Below are 22197 nucleotides of genomic sequence, written 5' to 3'. Positions count from 1 at the left end.
GATACTAATCCCCAAGCAGAGATTATTCGCACATCTGTTGATTTTTTTTCACGTTGCACACATTTGCACCTTTTTTTTAATGTTGACTGAATCACTTAATTGTAGAGGAGCGTTCATTTTAATGTAAATTTTACAGTATTACATGAGTGAATGTATGAAAATAGCTTGGAACAGTTTAAATTGGGCAGAATTCTGCTTTGATCATAATGTGCCTCTTCAGCATTAAAATAAACTTGCAACATATGCTGAAAAACGTGTAATAAGTAAGTGCCTCTTGCATGGTGACTTATCTGGAAAAAATAAATCATCATTTAATAGAATTCAAAATTCATAAAATACTTCTAACAACTAACAGTGTAATGGTATGATTGCATCTTATGACAAATAAGTAACACACTATTTCTGATTTAAAGAATTTTTATATATTAAAAATGCTATCAAATTATAATTATTTTTGGAGAGATTTGAAAATAAAACATTCAGTAGGCAGTTATATAATACTTTATTATATTGTTACAGACGTAATCCTAACTTTTTTACGCTATTGAAAAGATAACAAAGAATGAGCAAATTGATGTCAACTTTTACAGCGGTCAGTAAAAATTAAATTATCAACATTCTTGAATCACAATGAGAATAGAGAAGAATTAATAATGACAAAGGAGTTTCCAACAAATAGAATGGCTAGATAACAACAGTTTTGCCTTTTAAATTTACCTTGACAAGATATTATTAATTAATGGCAGCTTTCCAAAGAATCTTTCCATCAGCATCCTTGAGAGACAGAAAGGAACTCTCATATCATGAGCAGAACTCTAGATGCTCACTGAATAACTGTTGACAAATAGCTTATATTCTCTGCTTTTCCCCATCTGTAAAACCATATACATAAGAAATGTTATTGGTTGCAAGTTTAAAAATAAATAAACATATCTAACAATGGCTTAAGCATAGTTCTTAATTACTATGAGTATAGTTAGGTCGTGAAAAACCCTGGGAAACTAAATAGGGCCAGATTAATAGAAGAAATACTTCCACATAAAAGATGATCCATCAATGTTTACCTTTCATCAAAAGGAATACATTTGTCCCTTCAAAAAACTGTCTCTGAAATCATAAGCCATTCTCTCAACCCTGCCCCTCCTCACCAGCTAGGTAAAACAAATTCAAAGGTGAGTCTGTCTTTTGGCAACAGTTACGGAACACTATCAGGAAAACTTCAAGTGTACTTAATACAGTACATTATTACTAATTCAACATTTGCTTATTGATTGTCTGTTCTATGCCAGGTTGTGCATTTGGGGATCTAAAAACAAACAAAACAACAACAAATTGTAAAGCAGCACAATGTATGATTCTTACCCTTGAAGATTTTAAGTGAATTTGGAGATAGTGGTAATATACAGACATGTGTTCTCCAAGCAGTCCTCTCTGTGGCGTTTCAGAGAGCTCTGTGTGAATGTCCCCCAGAGCCCATAATATCAGCACATCCTAAACCACACCCATCATGTTTTCTACTTCCCCACTTGTCCTTTCCCCCAACCCCCCTCCCCCATCTTGATTTGGTGGCATGGCCATTGGTTTGTCTCCCAAGCCTGAGCGTGAGTGTCACCATGCCTTCTAACATTTCCCACCTCCCAGGTGCTGATACTGCCAGTTCTGCCTCATGAACAAATTTCTCTCTCCTGCACATGGCTCCAGCCTTCCTTACCTCCTTGTTATCTCTCACGGGATTCTTTCAGCACTTCTCTCAAAGTGATCGCCCTGCTTCTCAACCTCACTTCCTTACAATCCATCTTCCACATGACTCCCAAAATGTTCTTTTTAAAATGTAATCTAATCACTTATCTGCTTCACTTAGAAATCTTAACTGGCCTCCAGTAAACTACAAGGAAAATTCAAGCAACCAAGCATGGTTTATAAGGCCCTTCCTGATGGAGTCCTCATTATGTCCTTTCTCACAGCTTTTCTCCCTGCTATTTGGAAGCCAGAACATGGAGATTTGTGTAGTTCACTGGACATAGCGTGTGATTTAAATGTTATTTTATTTTCATGCATGTTTCTCATCCTCGAAGAGCTTCACTCACCCTGACATCAGATAACTAAAATTTACCTTCAATGTCATCAATTCCAGAAAGATTTTGGCTAAAATCTTAATATCCCAACTCTCCCCACTGCAGCCACCATCCATACTGTTAAACAGTCTCCTTTTTTCGCACTTATACTTTGAATATTTCTACTGTAGCACGATGTATACTACATTACATTATTTGCACATCAGTTCTCTTAAGGATAATAAGCTCTTTGAGATTACAGACTATAACTTCATTCACACACATCTCAGGTAGCTTCCAGGCTACCAGGCCTGTATTGATCTACTGAGCATCTATTTTGTGCTTTGTGTAACCGTGCTGTGTGAAGTAAATGGATAAATGAATGAATGGAAGTTAGGTAATATTATGAAACAATATGTATAACATAACAAAATAAATATGGAGATGAGACTTAAGCCAGGAAAATAAAAGTTCTTGCCAAAATCCCTAATCATGATGAAACAAAATGAGATAATTGGAAATTCATAATAGTTATGTCAAAATGGGGACTGCTTTTGTGAGTGGTGTGGAGGAAAAAACAGACTTGGACCAAAATATTGATAATGATCAAGGTCAACAGTAAGGAGTCTCATGTAGACCATTAGGCAATGAGATGACCAAAGTGCAAAGTGATGTGTGCCATTTTTTAACTGCTAGGTCTTACGCTCTGGGAGGCACACTGTGAATCTTTGATTCTGTGATTGTTGCCTCCCAGTGTAGGTTGAGTGCCAAAGGGTCATAATTGATACCGTGTTTTTGCAACATTTAGCAAAGGGTGATGACATAAGAGAAAGCATTACAGAAAAGATGTTGTTAGCTGAGCCTTAAAGAACTGACAGAGTTTAAATAGGAGAGGACGAAAAAACTTTCATATTTGAGGGGAGCAGAGTAGTGACAATCAAGCCTACTTAAGGGAACAGAAAATAGTAGTCTGAGCAGGGTCTGATAATTTGCATAAAAGAGTATTGGAAATAAAGATTATGGGTAGCTAAATGCCAAGGTTCTTGTTTGAGGAATATAAATCACTTAAAGGTGACAGTGATGGAGAATGACACTACCAAGTATATTGAGGACTATGAATCTGGCAATAGTTAGAACCGGAAGTAATGTCACTCACTTACCATTTAGTTGCAAGTGAGAAAAACCCAATTCAACTGGCTAAACAAAACTTGTTTGTCTTAGTTTAAACATTTAAATGTAAAATGATTGTAAAAGAGCCAAAGTGGATATATTCGCTCACGTAATGGAAAAATCTATGACTGTATTCAGAAATGCCTGAATCCAAGTGCTCAAACCTTTCAGGAACCATAATATCTCCTACCATGCAGTAGCAAGTTGCCTCCCAGGAGCTCCGGACAGATGCCCGATTCTGAATGTGCAGTAAAATGTGAACCTCTCCTTTCCAATGATTGTATTAAGAGTCTCTGTTTAGTCTTGCTTACTACTATATACCCAGCACCGAGCCTAGCAACTGAAATATATGATTTTAATATTTTTCTCCTTTTTTTTGTTTTGACATTCTTGTCTTTGTTATTTCTGAGATTATAAGGATGTAGTGAAGGACAAGTGTCTTTTTTGGTAATATTGCTGTCCAGAGTTCTGAGATACTGTGCACTTTGTCATCACTACTGCTTTTACTTCGGAAATCATCAAGCAATGGCATAGTACAATCGTGGTGTTAATTTAGTAGCCTAATAAAGAACTTTATTCCAGTGGCTGCCACTGGTCCAGTCATATTATAGCTTGGTTCTGCTTACCAATTCAATCCCACTGAATTTTGGTTCTACCATGCCTTGCACCTAGAGCACCTGAGCATCGTCTCTCCATCCCCATTACTTGTGGAAATAAGAGCAGTCTCTGTCCTATTTCCGCCCATAGGTTCACAGTGAGCCTAACACTTTGCTAAGAAGCCTGCAGAATGCTGGCCTAGTTTCTCTATGCCCCTTCGATTCCATGATTTAAATGCTCTTTGCTTCACCCTATGTAAATTGGGGTTCGAAAGACTGACATAAATGTTGTAGGTAATAAAGTCTTGGGTTTGTGACCTCAGAGATTTCTGTCTTGTGCAACCCATCCCAAAACTGTGGAAGGCTAATATGTTAGCTTTCAAAAAAAAGTAAAATCTCAGATGTTTCACCTCTCGGCAACGATGTTCATTTCCATAATGAAAGCTTCTTTTCTCACCTATGTTCTCCCTAGACCTCTGCTTGCTAATTCTTTCTTACTGCTCTCATCTCCTGGCTTCAAAAATCTTTTCTTTTTTATTGATGATCCATATGGAACAGATTCTTCTTACTTAGAACTCAAATTAGCATTCCTTTATGAATCTGTTTAGTCCCAAATGCTAGTTTCTATTATTTGTTGAGGAAAAAGAGAAGAACTGGATAGATGGAGAATAGGGGTCTGAAACTCTACTAATAATTCACTTCTTTGACCCTATTCCCGTACACTTGGAGCCCAAAGATAAAAATTCCTCAGTCCAAAATGAGTTTCCAGACTCATTTTCCTTGGGTACCTTGGTTTGTTTCACACCTGGTGACCTCTGGTTAGGTGGCCTGCATCCAAGAGAAGTTGTGATTCCATTTGCAGCTTTTGCTCCATAATACCTACCTTTCTACGGGATCGATGCATACCAGCTAACTTGTTGAACAGAAACCACTGGTAATATTCTTTGAAATATGTATCTCAATTATATGGGTACTATTTGAGAAATAGGACCTTTCTAATAATATTTTTCCAATGAACTTGATGCTCATTTTGCATTTTTACCTAAAATTAACAACAACAAAAAAAAGTTATTAGGAAGATTCTGTACAGAAGCTTTAAACTATGTGGCAAAAGTGGCGATCAGTCTAAACACATTAAAATTCTATTTTCCTTTACAAGTGTTTGCTGCAGATGACCCCCACTGATCTTAAATATATTTCTGTATCTGTAACTGAATAGAGGTTTTCCGTACAGCATGTTCTAATGGCACTCTGGCCTTTAGCCAACAAGGCACTGAATAAGGCTATTTTTAAAATACAGAAACTGGGAACAGCTGCAGCAATCAAATTTGATAAAAACAGAGAGGAACTTTGCTTTTTTTTTTTTTTTACGGTTTGTCCAAGTTTAGACTTCTTTCATAGAACTGCTTTTGTTCTGTTGTATGAAGGGCTGCAAGACTAATACAGTGAAGCCCTTTTAAACAAATAACTTTTAAAAGAATACAACTAAATAGAATAATTTTTCACTATACAACAGTATCAGTGCAAAAGCGTTTTAAACTCTTTTAAGAAGAATATATCTCTTATAAGAAGAGGTAGGAAAAGAATGAATTATATTAACAAAGTTTGGACTATAAAAGAGGTTTGGGCTCTCCCTACCCACAAAGCAACTCCTTGAAAGGGGAGATAAAGTCCTTAGTTTTTCAGTGTTGGAAATCTGAAAGTTTGCATTTGAACTTCTCCTATGTACTCAAGTGCTGTTGGGGGCAAAGGTACTTCGAATGTTCCATTTCTACTTTTCACATAACTATTAGTCACAAATGTTGCTGTATTTTCTGAAAGTTGGATTAATATCAGTACAGTTCTTTTATAAAGATAAAATGACATGTTTCTTAAAATGTAAAGGGAAACTTTCTCACAGAGACCTTTTGTACTTATCTGAATCCCTCAACATGTCCATGTACAAGGGCTTATTCTTTATTTTTTTTTTAAATCCAAGCTATTTGGAAACGTGTCAGTACATGATTAATAAGCATGGTGAGGTGACTAGATACTGAAAATTTCCTATACAGTAGTAGATTGCAAGTTCTCTCTTCTAAGTGATTTCATGTGTTGAAAGGATTTCTTTGCTAACTTTGTAATTGACATGACAAAGGATATTTATTTCTTACAAGTATTTACAAGTGGGATTAATTTTAAAATCCCATCCAAATAAAACTACTTCTGTCAACATTAATTCAATTTAGTAATCCAAGATGTTATTTAATTCTTTTTCTGTAACCATAAAGTTATAAAATAAGGTTTTCTTACTACAGAAGAAAGAAAAAAAAAGGAAGGATCTATATGAAATAAAAGAATCTAGGTATACACCAAGTTGTACTAACATGTTAACAAGTAGCCTTTTAGATAGGATGGTTCATCTGTCTACAATCTATTATAAGCCTTAAAAAATGAAGGGGAAAAAAAAGCAGAATCTTCTGACTCAAATCATTCTTTACTAGAGGCACTGATGAGTCAAGAACAGCTCATCTTTAAACCATGAGGCAATGATGCTATTAGGGTGTTGTTAGAACTTGAGACCATAAGAGTTCCTGTCTCAGTTCTGCTCTGACGTCCTATGCTCAGCTGAGCAGAAGGGAGAGGAGGGGGTCCTCAGTTCTGTAAAACAACGAAACCCCTTAAACACACACACTATTCTAACCAGCACCTGTGGCATTCCTGTTGTGCAGAGCCCTGAAGTCAGCAGATTTTCAAGGATTCTCTGGCCAGACACCAGATTTCAGGCTATAATTCTATATTTGATGAATACCAAAAAATTCCAAATGAAGGTTACTGGGATTTAATTATATTTAGTCATGGAGCCTCTTTTCTGAAGAAATACTATTCTGAAGTATGATTTACTTCTGACCAGCAGGGTTTTATACAAATGGTCTGAAAAAGCACAGTCAATCCAATATAATGGAATCTTTCAATCCCTTGTTAAGAGTACACTATTTGTACGTAACCAGGATAAACTGGACATAAAACCCAGCTCTGTTATTCAGTAAATGACTATGTGTCATTATTATGTTTTGTTCTTATTTTAATTTTCAGTATTAATTTATAAATGAGATCAAATTCATTACCATGTTCTTAAAACGTTACTGTTTTTCATAAGTGTTTTTCATACATCATTGAAACTAAAATAAGGGGACAATAAAACATTGTATTTTGTAATCTATGTCAAGAAAATAACATCTTCATATTGCTGCTGGATACTGAATGCAAAACTACAAAGTCATATCTAAAGTAATATTGGCACTGCCTTCTAATAAATTGATTTGAATTGGGGTGGTTTCTTTTTTAATTGTTGGAACTGCTTAATTCGTAGGAGAAGACAGTTGGTCGTCTCCCTGATGACTTCACCCTTTTAGCAGGCATCAGTGTTGGGGCGCAGGATGCCCCTCCAGAAGCTATTCAGAATTTGCTGACATCAGCCATCATTCATGAGCACTTGCTTTGTTTAGTGATGGTGCTAATATGAGGAGACACGTGAGGTAGCTTGGTTTATGGAAGAGGGCAGCAGAGGCATGGTGCTGTGAAAACATCCCCACACACACTAATGGCTCATTCACACAGAAAACAAGCGACGGCCTTCAGTCCCTCCACAAAGCTTAACAAGAACAAACTGACTCAAGAACCCAGAAGCACAGCGTTCAGAATCACTGCTAGCTTGTGCTCACAAACTCTCTGTTTACATTTAGTCATAATACACATTGTCAGTTGCAGCAATAGATTGCTGTGGGAAGTCCTTAAGCTGATTCTCTATGGGCCTTGTGAAAGAAATGCTTATGATTTCTTGGATTGTGTGCCCCGGGGTGAAGATCGCTTTTCAAGTATGCCACGTAAGAAAGTGATTTGCAGGCCCTGAATCACTTTGGTCCCGATAAGGGAGGTTGTTGACAATATGCCACGCTGTGATTTCTGGTCTTTACTTTTTTTGGATCCATTTAGAGAAGTTCAGAATTTTAGAATGAAAATACATAAAGTTATAGTCAGCTCTGGCTGGTTGTTTTCAAAAACCAGATGGCTTTCAAAGACATGATCAAATCCATTCTTTAAAAGTCATTTTTAAAAGCAGGCATGTGATGAACCATGGGATTCTACCCCAAAAACCAAGAGCACACTTTACACACTGTATGTTAGCCAATTTGACAATAAATTATATTTAAAAAAAATAAAAATAAATAAATTTTTCTTTACAATTAAAAATAAAATAAAATTGGTGGTATCTCACTTTTAAAAAAAGAAATAAATGAAATGAAATAAAAGCAGGCATGTGGTGGGGCGGGGATGGCACCTGGGTGGCTCAGTCCGTTAAGCTTCCGACTTCAGCTCAGGTCATGATCTTGCAGTTGGGTTTGTGAGTTTGAGCCCTGGATCGAGCTCTGTGCTGACAGCTCAGAGCCTGGAGACTGCTTTGGATTCTGTATCTCCTTCTCTGCACCTCCCCCTGCTTGTGCTCTGTCTCTCTCTCTCTCTCTCCCAAAAATAAATAAACACTAAAAAAAAAGCAGGCATGTGATTTATATATATATATATATATATATATATATATATATATATATACACACACACATACACATATATATACATAATATATTTATATGTATGTATATATATATATATATATATATCTCATGTGTGTGTGTGTGTGTATATATATATATATATATATATATATACAATTTCAGTATGTGTAGCTTAACCCCTTATTTTTCAGATTTTTAAAATAGAATGGGTTATTTCATGCTGCTCAATTTTCCAAATAATTCTAGTTAATCCATTTATGTACCAGACTCTAATTTTCTAGTGTTTTCATTTTAACCATTTTGGATATAAATTATTCCAAAAAATATTTTGCATTTCATAGCCTCCTTGCAGGATTCTGCAGAGTATAATGCACACATGACCTGGAGTAGTCGTTGTGAATGAGAGTTTTATTCTATATTTTCATTCAGTGACATCTGAAATGATTTAGCAGTAAGAAAATTAGTGGTATTAGTGGTACTATTAGTGTTGTTGCTTTTTTCTCTTCCATCAGTGATAACATTTAATGGTTACTTCTTACTGTGTCAGTATGTATAGTAACATGGAATTTGGAGTCAAGCATATGTAGTTTGAAAACCAGACTTTCAACTACATGTGAAGACTTGCACAAGTAACATAGTTTTCTCATCAATAAAATGAGGAGAATAATATCAGTTTGTAAGGATTATTGGGAGTCTTAAATGAAAAAAATGCCTATAAATTCCTGAGCAGAGAGGCTGCCCATAGTAGGCATAGAGTATATATGTATAAACTCTCCCCACTTCCTTGATAGACCTATAATTGCATGGTATATCGCCTTAGGTGCTAAAAGTCGTCTTTTTTTTAATTTTTTTTTTAATGTTTATTTATTTTTGAGACAGAGAGAGACAGAGCATGAACGAGGGAGGGTTAGAGAGAGAGGGAGACACAGAATCTGAAACGGGCTCCAGGCTCTGAGCAGTCAGCACAGAGCCGACACGGGGCTCGAACTCACGAACCGTGAGATCGTGACCTGAGCCGAAGTTGGACGCTTAACCGACTGAGCCACCCAGACACCCCAAAGTCTTCTTTAATGTTTACATACTTGGGCTGTGAAACAAAGTCCATATGAATAAACAGTGGCTTTAGTTCTCTCCAATCACCTTCTTTTATTTGCATTTTCTAATTTAGGAGGTAAGGGAAAATGGCCATTGGTGCGTGTGAGGAGCCATCTAAATAAAGAATCAATGGACAATAGATGCACATGTGAAGGAAAAATCCTCAAAGATTCACCTACGTGGATGAATTTCATACATACCTTGGCTTTTTACAAGTTTATTCTGGACCTCTAGGCATGTTTCCAATAATTGCTAGATAAATGAAACATCACTAGAAGGCATACAATCTGCCCACCCTCAAAGGCACAACTCCATAGATATCCTGGACACATCATGGCCAAATAAAGACATAATAGACGTTGATATAATTAGCAATTTATGATGAATACAAAATGTCCCTGCTGAGTCAGTGAGTATAGCCCAGGATATGGCCTCCCCCCATGTCACAGCATGTTGCTGGACACCAGTCACAAAGAAGCATGCCCTGCCTTGCCCCTCCTTCCCCTCACTTCAGTACACATTATATTCTACGAGATGTAAAATGCTGCAACCCACATTCAGTCTGTGTTTGTAATGCGTCCTTTTCTCTTCCCTCACATATGGCATTTTGAAACAATTACATAATGAGACATATTATCAGGGCATAACTGTCAAAAATGAAGAGACTGAGCTGTGAATAAATATTACCCCCTTATTAGCTGTGCTACTCCTGTGTTCTCAAATCTGTACTTTATCCCTGACTCTTGGGGGTATACTTTACCCCCTGATTGACTGTGTAACAAAATGGCCCTGCACTAAAAGTATTCAGAAAAACATTTACAAAGTCCGCGGCAAATTAAACTCTAAAATAGTGTTTCTTGTCATATTTCTGTTAGTCTGGTGAAATCTACTGAATATCTTCAGAGCATGTTTTAAAATTCATAAAAATATATAGGATAATGAAGGACACCACTTATATTGAAATACTGTTAAAGAGTCACCTGACCCTGTGTTAAGAACGTTGCTCCAGGGTGCCTGGGTGGCTCAATTGGTTAAGTGTCTTACTCTTGATTTTGGCTCAGGTCATGATCCCAGTGGTTCGTGGGTTTGAGCCCTGTGTCAGACTCCGCGCTGACAGTGTGCATCTTGCTTGGGATTATCTCTCTCCCTCTGTCTCTGCCTCTCCTGTGTGCTCTCTCTCTCTCTCAAGCTAAATTAATTAATTAAAAAAAAAAGAATGTCGCTCTAATATGACTCAGTTTTTGGTTGTTTCATCAAGTTCCTTCCCTCTGACGCACCTCTTCTGGACTGTCTGTTTTAAATATGAAAAAAATCAAATATGGCAGATTCTTTTAACTCTGTTACCCCCATAGAGCCATTTGGAAAGACATTTAACTCTTTAGAAATGCAGTTTTTCCCACTGAGTGAAAGCAGTATCTTCCTCAGGATCAACACATACTTCCAAATACCAGGATGTCAGGAGGTCTCAGTACTCAGTGGGTGACGCTCACAGGTGGAGCTAGCTCTTCTGGATTTACAGGTCTGGTTGTGATTCATGCCTACCTGTGTTTCATCTCCCTTTTTTTTTCTCACGCTCAAAAGTCCAACCAGGATGCAATGACTGCGCATAATGTTGAACATTAAGCCTCTCGTTTTTTTGTAACAAAGTTATTTGGAAACTTTGGTATTTCACGATGCAATAACAAATTGATTATGAGAATCCTCACAGTACAAAAAGGCAGTGATACTCCATGGTTGAGAAAAACTGTTTTACCCAGGGACACATACACTGAGGAAGGAATGATGTTCGGCCTTTCATTCAGGTCACTGTGATGCCATTTAGCATTTATAGTGGCAGTACTGAAGTGAAAATCTCAATGGCTTAATTAATTATATGTTTCTTTTGACTAGAGATTGACACTTTTCTCTAAAGGTTCAGATAGTATATGTTTCAGGCTTTTCAGGCTGTATGGTCTCTGTTGCAAATACTCTGCCATTGCAGTGTGAAAGCAGACATAGACAAAAACAAACAAACAAACAAACAAACCCTAAAAGAAACAATGTAGCTGTGCTACAATCAAAGCTAAATTATGGGGATGCCTGAGTGGCTCAGTAGGTTGAGCATCTGACTCTTAATTTCATCTCAGGTCATGTTTCCAGGGTCATGGGATTGAGCTCCATGTTGGGCCCCACACTGGGGGTGGAGCCTGCTTAAGAGTCTGTCTGCTCCCTGTCTCTCTACCCCTCTCAAAAAAAAAAAAAAAAAAAAAAAAAGACAAAAAAGAGCTAAATTATGAACACTAAAATGTTGATTTCATATGATCTTCAGATGTCACAGTATATTATTCTTTTTAAATGTTTTCACTTTGTTAATGGATAAAAACCATTCTTAATTAGCAACCCACACAAAAACAAGCAGCAGGCCAGACTTGGTCCATGGGCTGTAGTTCACTACTTTATCTTTTATGTATGAAATCAATAGCCAGGTAGCAAACCAATTCAGTAGGTTTATTTGGTTGGTTGTGACATCCCAGCGGGACCTGCATGTAAACTAATTTTAGCTAGATTGTGAAGTGACGAAGTCTTTGATGTTTTTAGATGATACTACATATAGAAACAAAATTCAAAATGGCATAGATAGAAACTATCTTTGTCTGAAATCAGTCAAGATCCAACCCCCAAGGACAATAAGTAAGAAGCCTCAATTTTGCACAGACATTGCAGACTACTGTATTTACAAAATGTGGAAGTGTAATAGAAGCAAATTTGTTCAGCACAAATTTAGAGCTTCTTTTTTTTTTTTCCTGAACGTTATTGGTATTAACCTGAAATAAATGGTATCAGTTTCCTTTTACTGGAGTTAGGAAATATTCCACTATTTCTATGCAGTTCTTTGTGTTATGAAGAACATGAAAATCTGAAAGCCTGTCTTCTAAATCTGTAAGAAATATCTTCATTACTGATTATTAATGGTAGAATTGATTTTCAGGGTATTTTTTCAGGGAGGAAAAACAAAGACAAATTAAAGAAAAAAATCGGAAGGAGGGTGGTAGACAGCAGCAATATGGTGTGGGTTAGACAATCCCTGTGATTCATGGAAAAGTTAGGGCTCACAGATTAACTGTCATGAGAAAGTGTTTTATTTCTTGTAGAATAGTTCCCATCAACCAGATCATTGCAAGATTAGCACAAAATTTCCCTTATTTAGGAATCAGACAGTTGCAAAATACATAATACTTCATATGAACTTCAATGTTGTTGTTGTTGTTGTTGTTTTATAAATATCACCAGACACACATCTGGGGTTTTAGTGCTTGCCACAGTGTAGTTTTCTGGTTGACATATATCTAAGAAATGCGTATATTAACACCCAGGCTATAGAGCCAAGTACATTTTAGTGCGGGCTACAGCTGAAAGAATATGTTTCCATTCCTTGTCCATCTGTTCTTGGCAACATAAATTTAAACTAGAAACACAGAATAAGTTTCATGAGAAATAAGTCTAAATAGGGTTTAGAACAGCAAGGTGAATGAATGTATGACTTCTTAACATTTGATGTTGTAGCTGGAATGTTGTGTTGACTTGGTGAAATCTCAGCTGCAGCTATAGCTTAAAGTTTAAAAAAAATAATTGGGTTTTTTTGATCAGTTCATTTAAAAAAAAAAAAATCCAGTGGCTTGGTCACACTTTCTGTTTTAAGGGTTTATATTTGCCAATGATCATGAGCCTAACAAATTTTGAGATTTCAGAGTGTTTAGTTGCCATACCCTTGAACTACACTACAATGTATTATCTACTTTTATGAACTCCGTGCTACAGTGGACCCGTACTGCGGGAAGAGGGTTTCCCATGCAAAATGGAGTTCGTACAGAACACACTTGTTTTTCTGCACATCCAACCTCGGTTATGACCAGCTTTGACGTTATTATCTTGTAAAATCATCCTGCCCTCCCACTCTGTGCTCCAATCTCCAGCTTGTTCTGCTACTAAAATAATATTAAACTATTCACATTTGAAAGAAACATGAGAATGTTAAAATATAAAAGGACCATATATATGCACCTGGAATCTTGCCTCCCTCTCAGGGATCCAGGCACTCTGAGCTCAATAAGTAAGCTGTGTAGGGGCTGTGTGTCAGGGCTGGGCTTGGTGGGATTCTCCTGATGTGAGGGCACCCTCTGCCTCTGGCTGAGCCAAAGTATTCAGATTGGAAAGGGACCTTGAAGCTTATACAGTCCAACCTCTTTCCCTATGTAAGAAGCATTTCTATAATTTTAAAGACTCTCTGTTTTATATGGTTGATTTATCAAGTGCACGGTGGTTATGCATCAAAGTAGTTGGGTTCAGATTTTGGCTCTGTCACTTCCTAGGTATGTTAATATGAATAAATTAGTTAACTTCTCTAGTGTTCAGCTTCTCTGTCTATGAATGGGAATAATCATATTTACCCACAATTTGTTTTAAGGGGAACCAAAGGAGTCCAGCGACAGGCACTTATTAAACACTCAACAAGCAAGAGCTATTACTATTAGCCTCTTTCTACTGTCCTCTGTTAAAAATAATAATAATAATTGCACTGTGCTAATTATCTAGTGGTGTCCAAATAGTATTTTAGTAGCATATCGTCAGAAAAAAACATTTCAAGAAATTAATATTGTTTCTTGAACTTCTGCACAAAGTCACCCATCACTAAGGACAAGTCACTCAATGATTCAGAGACTCAATCTTCTTATCTCTAAATGAGAGACTCGAATTCCATGATCTCTAGGGTCTTTTGTTCGAGTAATGTAACAAAATCATGTTTGACAGCATATCCTCATACTTTATTTATAGTGTTGAAATGTATATTTGCTGCCAAATGTATAAACGTTCCATATATACATGTGGAATAACATTAAGTTTGTTGATGTTAAAAACTACTGGTATATTCTTTGGCATTATTTGGCTCCAAATTCATTCTTCCCATTTTGTTTTAGACCAAGCTGACAACAGATCTTTTCCCACAGCATCTCGGGGTTTAGTTAAACTGAGAGCTTTAGACGTAGGCCATCTTTTCATTACTTTCAGAATCCAAGACAAGCTTTCTTTGTCAAGTAGCTTTCATTTTTCATCTTCATAATATCTAAGGGCATTAAATTGTGCACATATGGATCTACACTGTAACTTACAAGGATTCTGTTTTCTTTCAGATCTGAGTGATCAGCTGCTAGAGGTAGTTGGCTTGGAAGGAGCCATGGAGATGGGACAAATATACACGGGACTGAAAAGTGCTGGGCGGCGGCTGGCTCAGTGCTCCTCTGTGGTCATCAGGTAGCTGTTTCTCTGTATTTGAGACAGGGGGTTGAGGTGATATAAATAAAAGTTAATTAAAAGTATGCAGGACTCTGATAACAACATTTGTCTTATTTGTGCCTCAAATTATCAATAATTAACACAGATATATTTGAAAATGATGGAAATTGGCAGATTTTACCAAGTTTTGGTTAACTGTTACTTATCAGGTTTATTGGAATTTGATACCCTCGTGTTCAGACCATGGATACAATTCTAACATACATATTTCATCTCCACTAACATGATTCCCATACAGTTTAGTTTGCAGAGGCATGGAAGTATCTACCAGGCATAATACCCAATGGAAACACTAGTGAAGCACCATTAACTTAAATTCCTTCATGAACTAAAGTACACCATCATTTCTACAAAATTAAATAATCAATTATTGTAAAGTAAGATCTTATATATGTATTAAATTTAAACCTTTTTAAGAAGCATTTTTCCAGAACTTTACCTTTATGGAAAAAAAAAGTATTTTTGACCCTAAGGTGAAACCATGGGTCATAGCACAGGTATAATTGTTGTTATTTGTATAAAAATGTTGATATTGGAAAATCTGAGACATCAAACACCTTTCCTCCAGGTCTGAGATGTAGGTTTTCATGAAAACAAGGAGGCTTTATTTTCAGCTATAGGAATTCTGACTGTATCATTAACCATAAACCCTACATTTTTCTGTTGGTATCCATAATTTGTTTTATATCATCACATTTACCAGGAAGCTCTTCATATTCCTGTTACCAAGATACCTTTTCAGGGTATTCATTAACAGTCAAGACTTAAAGTCTCTTTCAGAAGAGTTAAATTTAGAGCCAGCTATTACCATATTTGCATTTTCTGGTCTCATCATCTTATATCTTACGTATAGTCTATTATATAAAATATTTCATTGTTATACTTAAAATGAAATATTTTCCTCCAGGACTAGCAAGTCTCTGCCAATGCAGATCGATGGGGAACCATGGATGCAGACCCCATGCACGGTGAGTACCGAGTAGTTGAAATGCTATGTCACTTCATATTTGCTTTTCAGATGTCATGTACTTCTATAACTAACTAATCACATAATCCTATAACTGAATAATCACAATATTTAAGCTTTGGATCTATTACCAAGTACCTTTTTCTATTTATTATTGATGTGTCAGGACTACTGCATTCAGGTTTGTGGGATTATATGCCCTTGGCAGTGGTTTGACTTTTGAATGTTTGTGTTAGTGTAAGTACAACCTTTAGATACCATAGATTGATTATATTTTAAACTCTGGAACTAAAGAAAATTGATAAAATTTTTCTTAATTTTTATTGTACTTATTTCAGAGCACCACGTGAGAAGATTATTTGTAGGGCCTTCAGACATAAATCTCCCTGAATTTTTACCCATCTGTTTTGTTATTTTTTTACCTCCATTTGGGGATTTGAGGGCACCCTTCTCTGTAGAACACTCTCCCTGTTGTTGTTTTCTCCATAATGAGATATTAAGTTAGACATTTAGACCTCCCACAAAATTTCAGTTTACATTTTTTATAGTGAATATTTTATTATATTTCAAAAATATGTTAGGCAATGCCCTTGGTGCTAAAAATAGAAACATGATCAGTGATATATATCATGATCAATAAAACAACAGGATCAATAATATAATTATCTTCAAGGAACTCTTTGGATAAGACACTAAATGTAAATATAAACAGATTAATCACAAACGTAACTTCAGATTACAAGAGTTATGAAAACAAGTATGGTGAAATGATAAGGAGGAACAGGGTGCAATATGGAGGATACTACTTTAGATAAGTAGACATAGGAGGCCTTTTTTGAAAGAAGAAATAAAAATTCAATATGTTAGAGAAACAGTAAGGAGGGTTTTGATGACCGAAACTAGTTTGTAGAGATAGGGGGAGAACAGAAAGAGATAAAGTATAGAAGATGAACAGAAGACAGACCATGTAGAAAAAATGATAGCAAAGAGTTAGCATTTGATTCTGTGTCCATTGGGAAGCTTTTGAAGGCTTTAAGCATCATCTGATTTACATGTTAAAAGGTCATCTTGGCCACTGGGTGGAGATTGGATTGGACTGAGTAGCAGCTGGGAGAGAGTCTATCAGAGAGGTCTGGGCTCAGGCATGGATAGTGACAGGGAAGTTGATAGATTTAAGCAACATTCGAGAGGTGGAACAAGAAGAATTTGCTAATGAGTTCCCTGGGGGCTAAGAGAAAGCGATGAATCCAGTTTAGCACTTACATGTGATTGATGATGTATTTACTGTGTAGTTAAGATTGGGGGAGTAACCAGTTGGGAGTGGCAGAGGAGGTCTTAATCTTAGATTAGTATAGCATTCTGCTAAGTGCTGGTGTTATATTTAAGTATATTTTAAATTGAGATATAATTAATACACAACATTGTACTAGTATGTATTAAATATTCACCTAAACATTAAATAATGGATATCATCATTTTTAGATGGAAAAAATGGAGGCTTTGGAAAGTTGAATAACTTATTCAAGGTCAGATACGTAGTAGAACTCAAACCCAGGCTCTTTGATTAAGGCCCCTTCTCTTAACCACTAGTTTAAACACATTTAGCTACAGATTCCAAACAGTCCAGCTTAGCATGTAAAATGGAAGTGTTAATTTTACCTTTCCAGTGGTTTTACTCTAAACTTATTATCTTTACTCTTTGTGTACAGCAGATAAATATGATCTTTTGTTTATTCCTGATATATTCTTTTTAGCCACTTTGAACCCCAAGTTTGTGCATCAGTTTATTCTCTAAAAATAATGTAAAAAAAAAAAAAGCCTGTTTAAAAATCTCTGTAGATTGGCTACTTCCTATACTTTCTGCTCTCTTTGTACTTGGTTCCAAATATCCTTAAAAGACTTCCTGTTCTCCCTTTACCAGCATGTGTGCACTTGCATCTTATCTGGTATTCTTCATTCTCCCCACACTTCTAAGGTGACATTTATACTCACAGAGATGTTAAAGGTGTTGCCACAAGTGATGGTGGTAGTGATGTGCTAAGGTGCTGGTGATATAGTGGTGGTAGTGATGTGCTAAGGTGCTGGTGATGTATGGCTGGTGATGGTGGTCGGGACGAACTGGTGGACGTGCTACCACCGATGCTGGTGATGGTAGTTGTGGTGGTGGCAGTGACAGTGGTTGTGATGTGGGATGATAGTGGTGCTGGTAGTAACAGTCTTCTTGTCTTTAATGGAAGGCCAGTTTTCATCAGCTTGCCTCACAAGATAATAGATGAAAAACAGTGAAACACCAAATGCCTTCCACAAGGACTCTGCAACTTTTGGATTCTTTTCAGGGAGAAGGGATGTTTACTCCTTACTCCATGCTTAAAATCCAAGAGTTAATAGTCATAATAATAATATCTAACATTTACTAAGCTCTTAATTTATGCCATGTACAGTTTGAGACATTTGACCTGTACCGACCTGTACATTTAATTTTCACAAAAGCCCTATAATTAGTTTCATTTTATAGATAAAGTAACTGAAGCAAAGGTCAAATTGTTTGCTTGATTCCACACAGATAAAAAGTGTTAGAGTAGAGCGGCACCTGGGTGGTTCAGTGGGATTAAGTGTCCGACTCTTGATTTTGGCTCAGGTCACGATCTCATAATTCATGAGCCCCAGGCTCCTGCTGAGCATACAGCCTGCGTGAGATTCTCTCTCTCTCTCTCTCTCTCTCTCTCTCTCTCTCTCTCTCTCTCTCTCTCTGCCCCTCTCCACTACTCACATGCCCTCCCTCAAAATAAATGGACATTTTTTTTTTAAGTGGTAGAATAGTAATTAAAACCAGTGGTCTGGCTCCACTGTCCTCACTCTCCATTTCCCATCATGGATCTCAATCAAAAAAGGCCCTACACCATCCTTGTGACTCCCCCCTCCAGAGCATGAGGTAAATCACTTACTTTAAAAAGTCTATGTCTGGGGCACCTGGGTGGCTCAGTCGGTTAAGGGTCCGACTTCAGCTCAGGTCATGATCTCGCGGTTCATGAGTTCAAACCCCGCGTCAGGCTCTGTGCTGATGGCTCAGAGCCTGGAGCCTATTTCAGATTCTGTGTCTCCCTCTCTCTCTGACCCTCCCCCATTCATACTCTGTCTCTCTCTGTCTCAAAAATAAACGTTAAAAAAAATTAAAAAAAATAAATTAAATAAATAAAAAGTCTATGTCTATGAAAATCTAAATAGTGTTTCAGAATAATTTTAGCTTATTTTACATAGCATGAGCACTTCAAAAGATACTTTTGTTAACTTATATTTCAATTACTAACTGGATATTTATTTTGCCTATTAATTATCATGATCTATATAATTGTTAAATTAATAATAATTTTATATAACATATTTAATTTTCTCTCCTTTATTTTTTTTCAAAGTTTATTTATTTATTTTGAGAGACACAGAGACAGCATGAGTGGGGGAGGGGCAGAAAGAGGGAGAGAGAGAGAGAGAGAGAGAGAGAGAGAGAGAGAGAATTCCAAGGAGGCTCTGCACTGTCAGCACAGAGTCCCATCTGAGTGTTGAACTCATGAACTTTGAGCTCATGACCTGAACCAAAACCAAGAGTTGGATGCTTAACCGACTGAGCCATCCAGGTGCCCCTAATTTTCTCTCCTTTAAACTCTCTTGTTCTTTAATTTTTTTTTAGATTTTTTTAGTGTTTATGTATTACTGAGACAGAGCATGAGCAGGGGAGGGGCAGAGAGAGAGGAAGACACAGAATCCAAAGCAGGCTCCAGGCTCTGAGCTGTCAGCAGAGTCGGATGCAGGGCTCGAACTCACGGACCCCAAGATAATGACCTGAGCCCAAGTCAGATGCTTAACCCAGGCACCCCAAATCTCTTATTCTTTTAGAATATTCCATTCTTTAGCGGGCCAAGAGCTGTACTAGACTATGGCTCATTTTTGTCATTTCATATTCTGGCATATTCTACTTTTCCTAGAACCACATGGAGTTCTGAACTTTAAATTTCACTTTAAATGAAGAGACTATTTAAATAGTTTTCATAGCATCGGTATGGTTTAACTAAAGAGTCTTCTTTGTTTCAATTGAATAACAAAATGTTTTTCATACAGAACATAAAAATTGATAGAATGTAAAAACTCTTTGATGATTGAGCTGATATTAATTTATGAAGGATTTGCTCTAGATATATAGAGTACAGAAGAAGTCTTGTTTTCTCTCAGTGGAATATATAAAATGGAAAGGCAGGTGATAAGTGGGTCTTGATTCTGATTTTAATGATATTTTTTTTAAAAAAATCAAAGTAATACAAGTCTGCGGATAAGCGGTGGTGGTGGTTCTACAGCAAGGGGGAAGTACATAATGCCATCAAACTGTATACTTTAAAAATGGTGAAAATGTGAAATTTTCTATTACCTATATTTTACCACAATAAGAAGAGAATTAAAAAAAAAATAAGATAATATTTGCTTAAAAATTTCACCAGTCCAGAATTAAAGTATCAGGAAAAGCAAAACTAAGAAAGCTTAAAACTAAAGCTTTTCCACTATATACTTAATAATTACATTTATGACCTTTTAAAATATCTCACTATAAAGTAGTCATTAGAAATGTGTCAAATACTCCTCAGTTCACAGTTTTATAATAGTCACTAACAGAGTATGGATTCTAGCCATGTAACAATCGGCCATGTTCACAAGCCTATCAAACTGAAGAGACAGTTTCAGAAGACTTTGTATTGAAATAGTTCCAGAAGAGCCTTTCTTTAGGCAGGACCCCAGAGCCTATTTTCCCCCTTTTGTCTTCTTCCTCCCCAGTCCTTCTCCCTGAGCACATCAAACATACTGTTTGTGTTGTCGGTATGTTCCTATTGTGGAGAGAACAAACAGAATAGCTTGGGGAGGAGGAGAGAGCATAGTAAGATATGGGGGATCATAGATGAGGTCAGATTTCATTTTGTATCCATTCATAACAAGTGATGAGTGCCCGCTAAAGTTCTGTTAAGTTAGGAGTCATACCAAGCCACAAATTCAATATAGCTAAAATAGACACATCATCTGTCTCCCTTCATTTCCTCCCCACAAATACTGACTTCTTACATTCCAAAACACTTACTCCTCCTTTTACCATATTGAGTTAGTGAAACCATTATGTACCTACTGTTTCCCAAGCTAGAACCATGAATGCACTCCTATATTTCTCTCCATACCCCCAAATTCAAATACCATGTCCACCTACCAATATGACATATTTCTGGGATCTTTTTCTTTTTTTCATCCCTACTATTCTTGTCCTAGATTTGGCCCACTTCATTTCTCTTTCACGCCTGGCACTAACCACATCAGTCTTTCCCCATCTCCATTTTGTCCCCCATTTTAACCCATCCTGTAACTTTCTACCAGAATGATCACTCTAAAGTACTAATCTCACCATGATACTCTTCTGCTTAAAATCATGTAATTACTTTCTTTCTGATGAAATATAATTTGAATCAGGCTTCCTATTTCACCAGTATCATTTACCTTACTTCTTTTTAATCTCTTCATGTGCTTCCCTTGTGTCCAAATAAATTTTTCTTCTTCTTTAGTTGAGTTACACAACTCAGCTTGAGAGTCATTTCATGCTGCCCCTCCTCCATGAAGCCTTTGTTGAGCATCGCCATTTCTTGCACCCCATCCCTGACCCCAGCTAGTTGGAAAGCACGGCCTCAGTGCTTCATAGCTTTATCCAAGCACTAATGATATTACATCAAAATTATCAGCTTGTCTGTCTAGTTCCTTGATAGACATAAGCTTATTGAGATCATGCACCATGATTTTTATCATCTTTATACCCACAGAGCATAGCACTGTGCCTTATACATAATTATGCTGCCAATGCCAAGTGCATTTTGAGTTTGTGAATTTCTTAAATACTTCTTGAGGTAGTATAACATTTTTTAAAAAATGCTTTCTACTAAATCTTCTTTCACTGAACATAATGTAGGTTGGCTAGCAATTCATTCACATATTTTTCATATATAAATACATGTAAAAGTTATTTTGAGTTAACTTTATTCATTACATTCTCAAAGCAAAGAATTTTAATGTATCAAAGAAAAAATACATCCTTAACCTTCAGAATTTTAATTTCTTTCTGTTTCTTGGTATGGTACAGTTAAATTTCTTTGGGCCACTTCCCTTTGCATTATCAATTATGTTAATAATTCTGCTAATACTTTAAAATATTAATCATCATGTATTAGTTGTTACTTATGATACTTTTATGAAAATAATGCCAAAGAGGTTGTAATGCGGTATTATCCTGAGCGCTTTGCCTGCGATTAAAACGAAGGGAGTTCCTGGAACTTTCTTCTGTGTGGTGGCAAATGGGAAGGAAGTCATGAACAGATCATAAGCTAACTGGTGAAATGACCACAGATTAAATATAAAGA

At 36.5% G+C, this 22197-nt stretch overlaps 1 protein-coding gene across 10 annotated transcripts in view; it reads left to right on the top strand.

Moving 5' to 3' along the window:
- The window catches only part of DGKB (diacylglycerol kinase beta), a 945456-nt gene that overhangs the window by 891076 nt on the left and 32183 nt on the right, over positions 1–22197 (top strand). For all 10 annotated transcript variants that reach the window (XM_045052433.1, XM_023250408.2, XM_023250411.2 and 7 more), the window contains 2 exons: positions 14634–14754; positions 15704–15764. In XM_045052433.1, coding sequence (XP_044908368.1) covers positions 14634–14754; positions 15704–15764 — 182 coding nt within the window. The remainder of the gene's footprint in view (positions 1–14633; positions 14755–15703; positions 15765–22197) is intronic.

The sequence above is a fragment of the Felis catus genome, chromosome A2 (genome assembly GCF_018350175.1).
Source record: "Felis catus isolate Fca126 chromosome A2, F.catus_Fca126_mat1.0, whole genome shotgun sequence".
NCBI lineage: Eukaryota > Metazoa > Chordata > Mammalia > Carnivora > Felidae > Felis > Felis catus.
The sequence above is the reverse complement of the archived record's forward strand: the minus strand, read 5'-3'. Positions and strand labels throughout refer to the sequence as shown.